This window comes from Xiphophorus couchianus, chromosome 8 (genome assembly GCF_001444195.1).
Source record: "Xiphophorus couchianus chromosome 8, X_couchianus-1.0, whole genome shotgun sequence".
NCBI classification, from domain to species: domain Eukaryota; kingdom Metazoa; phylum Chordata; class Actinopteri; order Cyprinodontiformes; family Poeciliidae; genus Xiphophorus; species Xiphophorus couchianus.
Window position 1 is genome coordinate 13,350,764 of NC_040235.1, and position 15,243 is coordinate 13,366,006.

At 37.0% G+C, this 15,243-nt stretch overlaps 1 protein-coding gene across 3 annotated transcripts; it reads left to right on the forward strand.

The window, feature by feature from the left end:
* The first annotated feature begins 103 nt into the window (after positions 1–103).
* rbm18 (RNA binding motif protein 18) lies at positions 104–13,733 on the forward strand. Of its 3 annotated transcripts, XM_028026331.1 has the most exons (7): positions 104–315; positions 680–737; positions 2,190–2,303; positions 7,113–7,239; positions 8,037–8,123; positions 11,429–11,529; positions 13,157–13,733. In XM_028026331.1, the coding sequence occupies exons 3-7, from the start codon at positions 2,197–2,199 to the stop codon at positions 13,338–13,340; spliced, it is 606 nt and encodes a 201-aa protein (XP_027882132.1). In that variant the 5' UTR covers positions 104–315; positions 680–737; positions 2,190–2,196; the 3' UTR covers positions 13,341–13,733. The 3 variants fall into 3 exon arrangements, with proteins under 3 accessions (XP_027882132.1, XP_027882130.1, XP_027882129.1); XM_028026329.1 differs by lacking the exon at positions 680–737 and having other exon boundaries at positions 105–315; XM_028026328.1 differs by lacking the exon at positions 104–315 and having other exon boundaries at positions 8,037–8,117.
* Positions 13,734–15,243: the final 1,510 nt, after the last annotated feature.

Below are 15,243 nucleotides of genomic sequence, written 5' to 3' on the forward strand. Positions count from 1 at the left end.
GAGTTACACGTTGATAATGTTGGACGTTTTCGAGCACAGAGGGCATACGGGAGATACCAGATACTAAACCAACTGCCTCCACGGAGATGTCTGGCAGCTAAAAAATCTACGCCATCACCCTGCGCCTTTGTTGTCAGGCTGGACCCGAGCGGATGTGTTTTCTCTCGGAGCTAACAAACTCAGTCAGTTATTTAGGTGGACAATTGAGATCTGAGATGATTGCAGTGACGTTTTGACGCCACTGGATCATCCCAAAAGTGGGATTGGAGTGAACATTAAATCGTAGGACTTGTTGTTGAAGAAGAACAAACAAAGGTAATGTCAGAGCAGCTAGAAGCTACGTCCCACTTCTCTTTTGAAACGTGGCTTTTACTCTCAGATAAAGTTATTCTTAGTAAAACGTAGCACGTTTAGGATTATGCTGTATAATATGTGTAATTATTAACTACTGGTAATAAATAATTCATTTTTGCTGTGTTAGTTAAGATCAGGTTAAAAGCAAAATTACTTATTTGTTGTGAACATCTCGTTCTCTAAAAGGAAATGAGTTTTTACGTGACAACAAATGTTTTAAAAGGTACAACTCACTTCAGCAGCAGTAAATCAATATGAAAGAAAATATACACTTTTGTATTTTTAAAAGATGAAATTAAACATTGCTTCTCCATTTGTTTTCTAGATAGACGTGATTTGTTTTGCAACAACAGGGGAAGTATTACGTTGGAGATCGTTCTTAGGTATAAATTGCCAATTGTTTTAACCAGTTCATGGCCTGTGTAAATAAAAATAAAAATGATCTAAGTTACGTTTATTTCCGCAGCACATTAAAAATAGTAAAAGTTGATTAAAGTTCTCCACAATTTTGCCAACCAAACAGCAAAAATAAATAGAGAACACAACAAGCAAAATACAAAAATAAATAAAACTTTAAATAAAATAAAAAATACAATAGGGCTAGATAATCTAGTAGTTCTGTTAGAGATGCACACATGATGAGTTTATTGGCTAATATTTGAGTTGTCTTTTTGTTTGCAGTTTAACCCATGAATTTCAGTTATACACATTGATCTGAGTTCAGTTTGCTTTAATTCTGCAATTAAGTTTAACAAACACTGAAAATGTTTTGAGCCCAACAGAAAAATAAGGAGTTTTGAGATGGTTCCAATTATGAAACAAAAAACAAATCCTTAATCGTTATCTGACTATTACTAAATTCCCCAAAATGGAATGAATGCATGCATTGTTTGTTGGTGTGTGTGTGTTTGTTGCTTGGAAAAAAGTTGGAGATTACAGTACATTTAATTAACAGGACCAAATTTTGATCCATATTTTCCATATTTTAAAAGTCACTGTTCATCATCAAAAAACTCTGTTCTTATAACAGTTTTGGTTTGTTGACACATTCATCTTTTCATTTGTATAGTTCAAGCATATCAATAAAGACGTAAGTTCTTTATGGGTTTTTTTGTCTTCTTTCATTTAGTTTGGTTATCATATCAATATTTACCAATGATCATTCAGCGCTTTGTAAAGCTGATGTAAATTCTCAGTGGTTAAGTTATACTTTTGCAGTTTTCCCATGAGTTTCCCTTGGCAGGTATTATTATTCAATGATAATATTGCAATATTCACATTTCTTAATATCATGCATTGCTAATAGAAATTGTGGATACTTGTTTTATCAAACTATGGTATAGTTTTTTTGTTGTTTTTTTTTTTACCCAGTTTTCTAATTTTGAACAAAAAACTTCTTTATTGAAAGTTTAAAGCTGTACACTTTCAATAAAGAAAGTTTAAATCTTATTTCTGCTATTATGGTTAGAAGAAAGTACATCCTCATTAATTAAAGGGTTTTGATAGGGTTTATATATATATATCCTAGATGATATATATATATATCATCTAGGATATATCCTAGATCCTAGGATCTAGGTTTTACCAGATCCTAGAGTTTAGATAAATGTTTGAGTGTAAAATCTCACACAGTAGATTCCACAATAACATTATTAATGAAACAGAAATTAAACCAACTATACAAGTTTGTGAAAAACTAAATCCAGACCTAAAACCCTGGATGTAGGAGGCTCTGTACATTGTGTTCTCCATATTGTAAAGCCATGTGTATATGTGAACTCAAAACGTTGTTATTAAAAGTTTTTGGTGACATTGTTTTAATCTACTTTCCACAGGGTACACATGTCGTCTGCAGCAGAGACTGTGGAAAATGCCTCCATTATTGCAGAGAGTGCGTCTCATGATGGAAACCGCCTGTGGATTGGCAACATTGATCCCAAAATCACAGAGTGAGTAAATCCAGTCCAGTTTCAGCTGGGCATTTATTTTATGTATGTGCAGAAAAGCTCTCAGCCTGCTTCTTTTACCCGTCAATTATTATATACTGCGATCCTAAAGGTGTCAGCTTTACTTATCTTTATAGAAATATATCCCTGATAAAAAGGTGTTAAAATGCAGAATAAAATTTTATTACAAGGTGGTGTTATAAGCTTTTACAGGGTAATAAATATGCTTCATGCAGTTTTTAAAAAGTGATGCCATAATAGAGTTTATGGTATGACCCTAAGAGTTTAGTTTTAACATGTATGGCTATGCCACATAGGAGGCAACATATCATGGTTGCATGTATGATTAATTAACTGTGTATGTTGTGTGTGGGGGTGAGCTGGTGTGTGTGTGTCATGGGCTGAGACAGAGCAGACGAGCCTGGGTGTGTGAAGGAGATGCAGTGAGGCGAGGAGACCTGCTCTGCTAAGGAGCAGCCATCATTCCTCACTCACCTGCCCTGTTTACTCTCTCTGTGTCAACCTGAAGGTGTGTGTGTGCGTGTCTGTGTGTGAGGGTGTTAAAATCCACACCAGACGTTTGAGTGGCAGCTTGTAGAGGTGCAAGCTTCAACACATACAAGAGTCTGAACATCATTAACTCACTTTGTCTCACTCGCTTGCATGCATCTTCTCTTGCCAGATGGTCTTGATTGATAAAAATATTCAGAAAACATTTTTAGGGTGAGGGGCGCGTTACGAAGCCTGTTGGGGCTGCTGGAAAATGTACGGACCCAGGTTCTGGTGGGCGTCTAGACAGGCGTTTCCTTCCCCTAACTGTGCTCTGCTCTGCTTCTCCTTCTCTTTAAATAGGCCAGTGGTTCAGCGTAGGGAGGGAAAACAAGAGAAATGCACGTGGCCCCTGTTACTGATTGGGAAGATTAATTAACTCCAGGATTAAACATGCAGGACTCCCTCTGATTGTCCAGCAAAACCAAACTTGGTGCAGAGGGGAGACCAGGAGCTGAACACGCTGCACTGCTTTGACACGTTTCAAATCAACAGTGAATAAGATTAGTTTGTTGTTTATTTCAGCTAATTAACTAACCAACAATGTTTTCTTCAAAACCGTGTAAAAACGTAGAATCTGTGTGGAAACGTGCTTAGCTTGTATCGTAGAGTAAGTGAATTATATTTTTAAGATGTAATTTTTTACTTTGTATTTATTTGCATAAATATTTAAGAAATTCAAGCCACTCAAAGCACCTTAATTTTGTAATCTTTTTGCACTTTGTCACATAACAAACACACTTTGATCTATTTGATTAGAATTTTTTTGATACACAAAAAGTGTTGTATAATTATAATGTGAAAGGAAATGAGGATGGATAGCTAATAAAGTGCAGCCCAACCATATCTGCAGTAATGATTAAAGACAAAAATGATTCTACAAAGTATTGACTAATCGGGCTGAATACGTATATATGCCACATTTTCGAATGTTTTTCTGGATGGGTCTTGTATCCTGCCTCTCACCCAATAACTACTGCAGATAGGCTCCAGCCACATGTGATCCTCTGTGGATAAGTGGTTAAAACAGTAACTATATGGCTATTTCTAACTCTTTATACATATAAACTACTTGTTTATTACTGAAACTTCTAATAAATGCATCAAAGTTTGGTTTTTAGCATTACAGAAGATGTTCAAGTTAGAGGAATATTTTCGCAAAGTTCTTTTCTGCTGTGGTTGTTTTGAGCAAAGTATTGGATCATAAAGGATGCGACGCTGAAGAAAGCAGCACATCAACACAATCTGTTGTGTTTCCTATGTAGCTGTTTATAGTTAAAGAGACAAACACTCCACTTTTTCTTGCGCACAATTGAGGCCTGAGGCAAAGCAGGTGTTACTGAAACTTTCAACACACATTTGTGTTTTTGTGCGTTTGCCTGCTCTGTGGTAATCCATCACAGTCTTCCTCTTTGTTCCCTCTCTGGACCTCGTGTTACATGCAGTGTCGTGGGCCTGCCGTTTGTCATGTGTTTTTATTAGCGAACTTGGACGATAACCACCAGCAATGACTCATTTCTCCGCCATAGGATGAAGAAACTGCAGAAATCCTAAACTTAAAGCCTATTTTTCCTCCTAACTTACACTTATCCCACTTAAAGCCTATTGTTATCTTTCTCTAGACTCGACTTCTGTGACCTTCTCTTCCTTCCTTCCTCTCATCTCTGTCTCACCTGGTTTCTAATCTCTTTTTTTCCTCAGCTTCATCTTCCTTCTCCCACACCTTTCACCTTGCTGTCAACATCCCCTCTCTGAACTTTACTCTCCCTTTACCCACCTTACCCTCCCTTTTCCTCCCCTCTTTCCCACCTCCCACCCCCTCTTCCTCTGGTGGGTTTTATAGCCCCCAGGAGGCATAACCCATTGTAGTTCAGCTCACTAAAGCATCCCAAAAAATGTTCTTGGAGTTTAATCTGTTCTAAAAATAAACATATAAAGTAGTATGTGGCTAAATAGAATAATTACGTGAAATTTGATGAATTGCAAATTAAATTGCTGCTTTTTGGTTGCTGGAAACAGCTGTCTTAAAATGTGTTAAATCGAAGGAAGGTCTTGTTGCTGATCAACATCGAAGTTAATTGTTACATTAGAACAAGGTTAGAAATCAGATCCATTTTTAGCTCTGATTTTTCTTTATACATTTATGCAGTGCATGATGAGCCACCTCCAGGTGGGAGACCTTTAGGGTGTTGTCTGGGAAAATCAGAAATTGTGTCGCCTGCTGCCCACTAGGGACTCATAGAGAGAGAGAGGTGGAAGACATTAGTGCAACCTGTTGCTCAAACCCCCCCAGATTCATCCTGAGCATCCAGCACCGAGTCCATTTCCAACACACATAGCGCACGCTTGCACGGTCACGTCACACAGTCATTTTTGTGGTTTCACACACACACACACTAACACGAAACCATTTACGGACTTAAAAATAACAACTGCCTAAACAATAAGAGACTGCAGTTTTAAGCCCCTCTGAACAGTTACACAAAGCACCTGGGGGTCACTCTCGGGCCTGAACAGTTACAGTGAGAAACGCCAACAAAAACACAGGAAGGTCTTCAGTCACGGTTTTTGTTTATTTATTTTCAACGTGAGTTTATTTTTGTGTTTTGTAAGGCATTTATAAAGGATCATTAAACAGCACTGTTTCATTTTGTTCAAGAATTTTGAAGTCATTAATGGTTGGGTGACTCCATCAGATGATTAATTACAGAGGAAAATATAAACAGATCAAAACTTTTTCTAATGTTTGGTGTAACATACAAACCTAAAAGGTGAGATATGACTAAAGATGCCCTTAGTACAGTGAGGAGCAGAGACAGTGTTGTAAGGGAGCCAGTGGGGTTTTATAAAAGAATAATCAAAAACTCAATCATTGGCACCACAGCAATCCCTCTACAATGAATGTATGTATATGCTAAACTAGAACAGCATAATATATCCCAAATAAATTTTAATCACAGTTTTGCTGTGTGAATGAAGATTGTTGTGGAATGCAGTATTTTCTGAGGGTGTCAAGATTTGACTCTTTGCATACCAGCAATACATTCCAGCTCTTAGATTGAGTCTGACTGCAGTAGGTGCCCAGATGACAGTACTTAAGATGCTGAAGATCACAAGAAGAGCTGGAAGGATAGTAATAACAGATGAGAAAAGGAGGAGTGGGGTAAATGTGGGTTTATTGGAAATTATATTGTTTTTTTCATGATTTTCCAGTATGTATGCACTTCTTCATCCTGGTCTTTAGTAAATAGAAATAATTGCTATAATCCTACCAAGCATAACTTACTTGTTTTAGTGCCCTCTAACTATCTTCTGGCTGTTTCCAGAATAAATAAATGAGTTCTTTGAGTGCCCCTGAACTTAATACTCTTCTGTGCTGTTGGAGAAACAATTTATTCCCATGACTGCTAATGGTCATAACACACACACACACATACACGCCTACACTCACACATGCTGCGTATCTTTTCAATGGCCGCATATCTGTCGTCATCCTCAGTCCAGCGGTGCCCTGCAGCTTCTACGTCGTCATTGGAGGTTGTTTGTGCCGAGCTCCAGGGCTCAGGGGGGATTTGAGACTTCCTCTGTTTTATTCCCTCATTGTCCTGCTACTGTATCCTCAGCATTGTCTCAATAAGAGATTTACTGTTAGTGGCTGGCCACACCAGCTGGCCTGCTGCTAAAAAGGTGTCAAGGAGAGAAAGCTGTCATTCTCATTAGCCAGGCCTGACACATTCACACAAGCAGTGGCAAAATGATTTTACGTTTTGGAGCTTGTCTTCTTGTCCTTTTTAAAAATTATTATTACTATTCATAATCATATAATAATATAATATAATAGATATTGTCACCTTTCTAAAATAATGTCCTAAGTAATTTTTTTGCCAAAAGTGATTTTTTTTTTTTTTTATTAATTCAGCCATTATTTTAGGAAGGTGATGATATCTAGCAGTTTTAGTTTCTGATTCTTCATAAAGGTTGAATACTTTTAGATTAAGTTTAAAAATATTGTTGGTTAATAATCATGGGGAATGCATTTTGTAAAATTGTTCTGACCACTTAAAATGTTTTTGTTTTGCTGTGTTTTGAGCTTTATTTGGTTGTTTTTCCACAAGATTCTAATTAATTTATTGCTCAGAATTTTTTTTATGCATGAATTAATTCAGTGTGGGCAAATAGGTGTTTAATATTGTTTCATGACTTAATGTATATAGTTTTTGACTACCCTTTATTTTGTTTGCCTTTTCTTCATTCTCCTGACAGGTATCACCTGGTGAAGCTTTTGGAGAAGTTTGGCAAAGTTAAACAGTTTGACTTCCTGTTTCATAAGTCCGGGCCTTTGGAGGGGCAGCCACGTGGCTACTGCTTCGTCAATTTCAGCACCAGAGAGGTAAACAAACCAGACATGTATCATTTTTTTGGTTTTTATCTGATTTGTTGTAAATATTCTGCACATATAATTTGGGTTTGTGTAGGTAAGTTGTATTAAAACTTCTTTTTTTGTTGTCAAGGAACCCATTTTGATGTTTGTGCACACATTCAGAGGGGAGCGAAAGCAGAAAAGTCTGTCATATAGACTCTCACAGATGGAGTCTGTATATTTTATCAGAGAAGGGCCATTCATTTGGTGTAAAATGTTAAGTGAAATTGTTCAATAGACTTCACGAGAAGACAGGAACTCACTGTTTGTTTTCATTGAAGTGGACCGTGTTTCTAAGGAAAAAGAAATAAAATAAAAGGATTTAAAAAGACTGCGGTCAACTTCACAGGTTTTGTCGGGCAGTATTTGTTTTGGAGTGTGCCTGGGGATCATGATAAGCATCTCGTTTCACAGCTAGTGTCTATCAGTGGGATATGAAGCCCTCCCAACAGGATTATACAGAGGAAGTGGCTGTTTATCTTACACACTCGCACTCACTCGCTTGTAGACACGGTCAGATAAAGAACTTCAGGAATATAATTTTACATAAAAGCCGCTCGTACATTTGATGAGACAAAGCTCAGAATGTGCTACACATGATTTACCTTCGGCCCTTTGTAAGCAGATTGTCTCTTTGCCATCTATCATCATTTATCTAATGATTTAATGGTGTGGATGTAATTGCACACTGATTTTAGTGATAATTTTGAACAGTCTGTTGTTCCCTCTTTCCTATTCCTCTTTCCTCTTCTTTGTGTTGCCTACAGGAGGCAGAGAGGGCGATCCAGTGTTTAAATGGAAAGCTAGCTTTGTCCAAGAAGCTGGTTGTGCGCTGGGCGCACGCTCAGGTGAGGGTAAGTGTCACGCTCAATCATAGCAGTTTACTATTGCTTCTGTAAATGCATGTAAAAGTCAAAGTGAATTTGTTTGATTGTCTAGATCAGTGGTTCTCAAATGGGGGTACGTGTACCCCTGGGGGTACGTGGAGGTACTGCAGGGGGTACGTGAAGCTTTTCAAAATATCTTTAAAAAATCAGTAGGCTCCTCATAATAAGTCTTGGGAACAATTATTTTGTAAAAAGTTCGATAAAATACAAATGTGTGTTCATGCACTGAATTTTATATTCAGTATTTAGTTTCAATATCCTTTAAAATAAAACGGTTTGACTGGTTTTATACCTTCCTGGTGGTCACCGTCTTCTGTTTTTCTCTTTTGTTTAACCATGCAATGTTTGCAATATGGATGTATTTGTCAGGTTCACTGATATAAGTTGTTTGGCTTTAATAAATCAGACAGTGATTTTACAGCACTGTACCTCTTTTTAATTCCAAAAATGTTTTGCCCGTGTCAGGGGGAACTTGACTAAAAATATATTTTTAAGGGGGTACATCACTGAAAAAAGTTTGAGAACCACTGGTCTAGATCTCTAGCCGGTGCTGTTTGTCTGGCGTGAAATCAATGATGTATTGTTGAGGGAATCGAAATGTAAGATAAAAAAACATTTATTTTTGTAGTTTCCATCCTATATTCTTTTATATGCAGTTTACAGAGAGCAGCGAGAGCCCTGCACAAACCCAGGGCTGTCTAACAATAGGCAGCTGTCTGACGAAGGGTGAAGGGATATCCTGCACAGAGACGAATCCCGCCCTTCATACACACATACGCACATAGACATGACAGAGGGAGGTGAAGGTCAATGCTGGAACCTCTTTAACAACATGCTGTTAAATAAATCTGGAGCTGGACTGAATTTTCTTATTGGATTAGAAATGGAAGCTATCTGCATTGATATCCTCACAGATATCAAGAATTAATGCATTGCTGTATTTGTAAGGGTAATTTGAAATTGAGTTTGAGCTGTCAGGACCCTCCTCTATGTTGTTTTGCTGAACTTTCTGCATATAATGCAGCAGAATCATTACATGTTTTATTGCAAATATTATATGAGGGTTAACATTTTGTATAATTGTTTTTCACTCTTGCAATCAAATTGTCTACATTTTCCAGACCTTTTATGATGTTAGCTAAAATCTCTGCAGATCCCACACATACTGGACACAAATTTTATGGTCAGGTCAGCACTGCAGAGCACTATTTGCAAAATCTAGTTAACCCAGAGACAATTTCTGTCTCTCTGGTGAACACCTTGCAGCTTGAGTAGTCAGCTGTAAAACAAGACAAGTATATTTGCACCATTTTTAAGAAAAAAATATTAGGTGAACATATAAATATATATCTGTACATAGCGTTCTTTGGTTTTTCAATCTTTTCTAATGTTTATGTATTCATATTTAATGTCTGTATTCTGGGAGCATGTGACATCAATGTCAAATTTCATGTTTATGCAGATAAATTGTGATTCTGAAAAACATTTGTTTTTTGATTTCTGCATCCTGCATCCATCCTGCAAAAATATATGCCATAATTTCTATGCCATGTTTTGTTATGTTTTTAAAAATGTGCTAAACCAGAAGCAGAGTCTGGAAAAGATTGTGTGAGAACTGTACTCTAGCTAACTCTAGGCCATGCTCTGTCTGAAGCACTTCAAGCTGATTTGACAGTTGTTTCACCCTGGAAGAATTTAGCAGAGTTTGTTTCCTTATAGCAGCTCAGATCATGCTTTTGGCTTGGTTCAAGATGGCCTCCTTCACTTCTACCCCAATGATAGTGTTTGACCAAATCTGAAACCAGTCAAGAGCTCAGAGCTGCTTGGACTCTCCTTTGGTGGAGATGATTCTAGGGCATTTCCTCTTCTTAGAGTTTAACTCCTGGAGCTGCCAAAAGATGTCAAATAAGTGACTCATTGGCTGCATGTATTGAAAATATTTATAAGCCAGTCTGAAATACAAAGATCCAAGTAAATGTCCTGAGGTTTAACAAACATCCTTTATAAACAATTTTATAAATAATATAAAATACATTTTTAATTAAACAGAAGTCAAAATCTAATTTATTTTCCCTAAAAAAGTCATTACATTTTATCTGTGTTCGGAGTTATTGTGTAGTAACTTTGTGAAGTTTAAGTAAAAGTTTCAAGTAAAATGCAGCAGAAGTTTGGTTTTCTCCTGCATATACACATTGGATTACACGTAATATATTCATTTAGTAAAATGTCATTATTGTATCAGGTTTGGCATACAGGAAATTCTAAACATATTACCGTAAATCAGTGTGTTCATCTTCATGTGAAAATATCCTAAATCAAGAATTGATTTCATTAGAATTTTTAACTTTATTTTAAATTCTGAAATATTAGGTGAATATATAAATACATATCTATACATAGTGTTCTTTCAACACTAAAAAAGCCTTTTAAAAAATCTGATTCATAATATAGAGTAGCTGTTAAAAGGACTCTGCAGTGCAGAGATTTAACTGACCCACCTGAAACATTTTTTTTTCTGAGCTCTCCTGGATTGTTTACAGATTATTCCAGCCTCATTGGCTCTGTGCAGATCCCTGGCATTCCGGCCTGGAGGAATAGGTGGAAGGGAAGGGTCCTGGCTGGGGGAAACGTCATTGTTTCACACTCTATGCATTTCTTATGTCACTGAACAGTATGCAGTTTTTAATTCCACCAGTGTAGCTTGAGAACAAGGTCTATAAATGTGTTTATTAACGGAGACTCTTACAGGAAGCGACAGAAATAACCTGCCATGTGATCATCATCCTTTGTTTTGTTTGTGTTTTTTTTTTCTCTCTGCAGGTTACATGGTGATTTGGAAGGTGGTTTTGAGAGGAATGAGTGCAGATGTTTGTTGTTGCTCATCAGATGGTCCAACATTATCCTCACTCATCTCTTAGGGTGTGACTGAGCTGGACACAGTGCACCGATTGGTTAATATTTGCTTGACTGGACGAGGAAAAAGTTCTGAAGTTTTTTGTTGATCGTACATGTGGAACTAAGTCTGTCAGTGTTCAATTTCCGGATGACTGTAAATGATTGTGTTTACTTTGCTCTGATTGCTACTAATAGAAATCTTTCTTCCTCTTCTACTTATTCAACAGAAAATATTTAATCTTATGCTGACATCTTTATGTTTTATTATCCATAATTTGTGACTGTCCTCATGTCTGTTTCTTGCTTCTTGTTTTGTTTTTTTTCCCATCTGTTTGTCCCTTGCCATCTTTTTTTTTCTCGCCACTTATTCTTCACAGAGGTTTGAAGGTTTTCGCAATGAGAAGACGATGCCTGCAAGCCTGGAACCGTCATGCAGTGGTTCAACAGAGGCAGGCTCTATTACAACAAGCAACCTCAGGTTGGTATCCTATTTCAGTTTGCAAGTCTGGATTAGATGGAAAAAGACAATTCGGTTTGAAAAAAAACAAACTGTTCCAGACTTTTCCCTTCACAGTTGGGAGGATGTTCTCAAGCAAGCTTTTCTCTCCTCCAAATGTAACAATGATCAGACCACTAGTCATGTCCTATAAAATTAGAGCCTTTGTTGTTTGCAGAACTGTAATCTGGGTTTTTTTTTAATGGTCCTTTTGAAGTTATGGCTTCTTCCTTGCTGAATGGCTTTTGAGTGGTACATGTGTTGTATTTTTTTTGTTTGTTTTTTGGTTGCTTGTTTTTTTACTGGGGATAATGAGATGCTTTTAACAGATTCAGGAAGCATCTTCACAAGGTCTTTTCACTTTGATCTTTGGTTGATATTCACATTTTGCACCAAAACACATTAATCTCTAAAGCACAGATCTAGTGTTTTTTCCTGAGCAGTAATAATGGCTGGGCATCCTCATGGTGTTAATACTTGGATATAATTGTTTGAACAGATGAGTGCCAACTTCAGGCATCAGGAAATTGGATGAATCAGCCTTGTGAAGGTTCACTTTTCTCTTCCTGAAATCTTGCCTGATTTATTTTTTTTTTATTTTATCTTGTCACACAAGGTATTGAGTTTGAGGTGTCGCCTTAAAGACATCAACAGATGTGCTGCTACTTAACTCCAATGCTTACAAAGCCATGACATCACAACTTAGTATTTCCTAAACATTCAAAACAGAAAAAAAATATTCTGAATTTGAACAATATCATAAAGAAATACTCTAAGGTAGTCTAATTTTTCTGGTGTTTAGCAAATAGAAACAAATGGTAACCCTAACTGACCTAAAACAGGAAGCTTTTAGTCTTTTCATAAATTGTATGTATTTCATTTCAACTGTGTGTTTTCAATACCTAACTAAACCGTGTATGAAAATTTAAGAACTGCCTTTTTTTCATAGTTTTATGGTGTTTCTCAAAGTAAGCTCTACTTGGTCTGGTTTCTGGTGTCACTCCTAAGAAACCTAGACCAGTATGAACTGGATTAGTCACCAACTAGTAAGGCGTCAAAGGTATTTAAATTGTATGTAACATTTAGGTCAGAAGTTAGCATGTTCTTAATGCTGGTGTAACTAATGCAGGCCTATCCCTATAAACACCAATCAGCCAAACAATGTCAGCTCCAATAAACACACTTCTGTGTAGAAAGGTAAAATCCGTCAGGTTTTCTGGGACATATTAGCATACTTCGCCTCTGTGGTGTGAACCCCACATCTATATAGTGTTGAAACACCTCCCCCAGTTGATTCATACACTCCCCCTCTTTTTTCTCCTTACTTCTCCTTACTTCTCCTACCTTTACCCATCCCTCGTCTACTCTCTCTCACACAAGCCCCACAATTTTTTCTGCAGTCCTGTCTCTTTTGCTCCTCCATACTCTCTCTCATTTAAATACAAGCACGGTTGTTGATCTCAGTTTGTTTGTAATCCGCCCCACCTGTCAGTAAAACTGATATTGCCTACATTTTTTTCTCCTTCTCCTCTCTCAGTTCTGCGTCTCCTCTCACCCTCACTGCCAACATCTCCTCTCTGAATTTTTTTTTTTCCTCCTACCTCTCCAGCACGAGCGCTAAGATACGTGCCATTGAGGCCAAGCTCCAGATGATGGAGGAGAATCCAGATGATAGCTACTCGGGCCCGTCGGCCTATGTTTACAACAAACCGCCTGAGAGGAAGCGCTGGGAGCCCTACTCTAAATCGCACCACAGTAACCAGAGCAGGCCCTTCCGCAAGTTTAGGAGATGACCCATCCTCCTGCCTGCTCTGAAGCCCTCTACTCCCCTCCTCCATGTTCTGCTCCTAATTCCCCCCCACCATCTCTCTCACAGACTTGTAAATTTGAGAAGATTTTGAAGCTGCAGCAGATGAACAGCACCAGGACTGTGGATGATGTGTTTATTTTTACTGCTGTGCCAGCGATCTGACTGGCTCATCTATTAAACTGCTCTTTCACTCGTGCGCATTTCTAATGCAGCTCACATCTTCTACACACATCTAATCTTTGGTTTAACATGTTTTCTTGTTTTCACTTCATGTTATTTAATTATTAAAATGTGTTGGATTTGTGTTTGAGTTCTACTTTTTTCATAATCTTTCATTTGTTCAGGTAGACTGAAGTATTAAAGCACAAGCTGCTCGTGGGTCTTTGTTTTTGTTACCTCTTTAGGACGCTTTGCGTTTTGGAGAACAGGAGTCTCCACAACTGTAACCACTGAAGAAAGCCCAGCCCTGATGTGTTTGTCATTTTTTGGGTTAGGAGGTGGGATATATTCTCTCAATGACTTCCCGTCCTGCTGCATCCGTTGACTCTACAAGTTGGATTAGAAGTCAAAGGAAGTGTGGTGCCCACAGCCCTCTGGTGCATCTCAAACATCTAACTTCATGCAGGCTCCTGTTTTTATTCTAGAGAAGTTTAAAACAGGTTTTCATGAAGTAATAAGCAAAATAGAAGCAGGATGTATTTCATAGATTTGTTTGCCATTGGACTTTGGGGACTAAAACTGTCTTATGAGGCTTTTTAAAAAAATGGGCTTCAATACCCAAAATGTTATATCACATTTTCATTAATAGTCAGAATTGATGAGGATATTTAAAAAAAAAAGTTGGTTTGAAACAAGACTGAAGAGACAATATATTCAGCTTCCTAATAGATTTGTTTACAGTTTAAGTTTGCCATATACTAAAACTGATTGGGTTAATGCTTCTTTTTAGGCTACATAAATGACTGGTAGTAATTACAATGCCCTACTAATATAAACGTCTGCCCTTGTTTTTCTCAGCTGAATTACTTGAGGTGTTTTTCCAATGGCTGCATGAACCTTTACAACTTACAACTTTATTTTTGTATTAAGAAAATCAAGAAAGTGGGACTTGCAATAATTTCTATCAAGTATCTTTGGGTGAAAAACTTGGCTTATTGGATGTTTCAGAGTTGGAGTATTTTGTGGATGTGTGCTTCTGTCTTTACGTTTAGGTGATTTCAGTGAACATTAATATTGTTTTAATGTTGAAGATAAAATATTTCATTGTAATTTTTTCCCTTTAGCTTTTATCTTAAACACATAGCGTTAGAGGGTAAACTGGTTCTCTGACAGTACCATTGTGCCTCGTATTTTAACCAGGTGCATTTAAAATGCACCAGAAAATCACCGGTATTCTTGTGGGGACAGATGACAGCTGGCTAATGGCGCTTCGAGATTCAAAATCATATATCCATCAACCAGACACTTGATGAATTTATTTATGTATTATTTTAAAAACCAAATTGGAAAGCTACTATTGGGTTCAGATGCTTTTGGTGATTGATTGATTGATTGATCGTTTTCACTATTCTTCAAGAAAACGCGCAAAATGGAGCTGTATACAACATTAAAAATTACATATATATATTTTTGTTTATTTAGGTGATCATTTAAGACACGATTTACAGAGACTTCTTGGGGATTGTATAAAATCAATGATTCGAATAAATTTCGATAGAGTACTCGTTATTTTTTCTGAACTGTTTATTATTATTTATTTATTTTTTATTTGTTATTATTATTATTATTATTATTATTATTATAAAACAAGGCCTCCACAGGAAACGGAAAATGGGTCCATTGTAGTTGAAAGCATATGAACTAAATTTACAATTTCAGGATGAAAT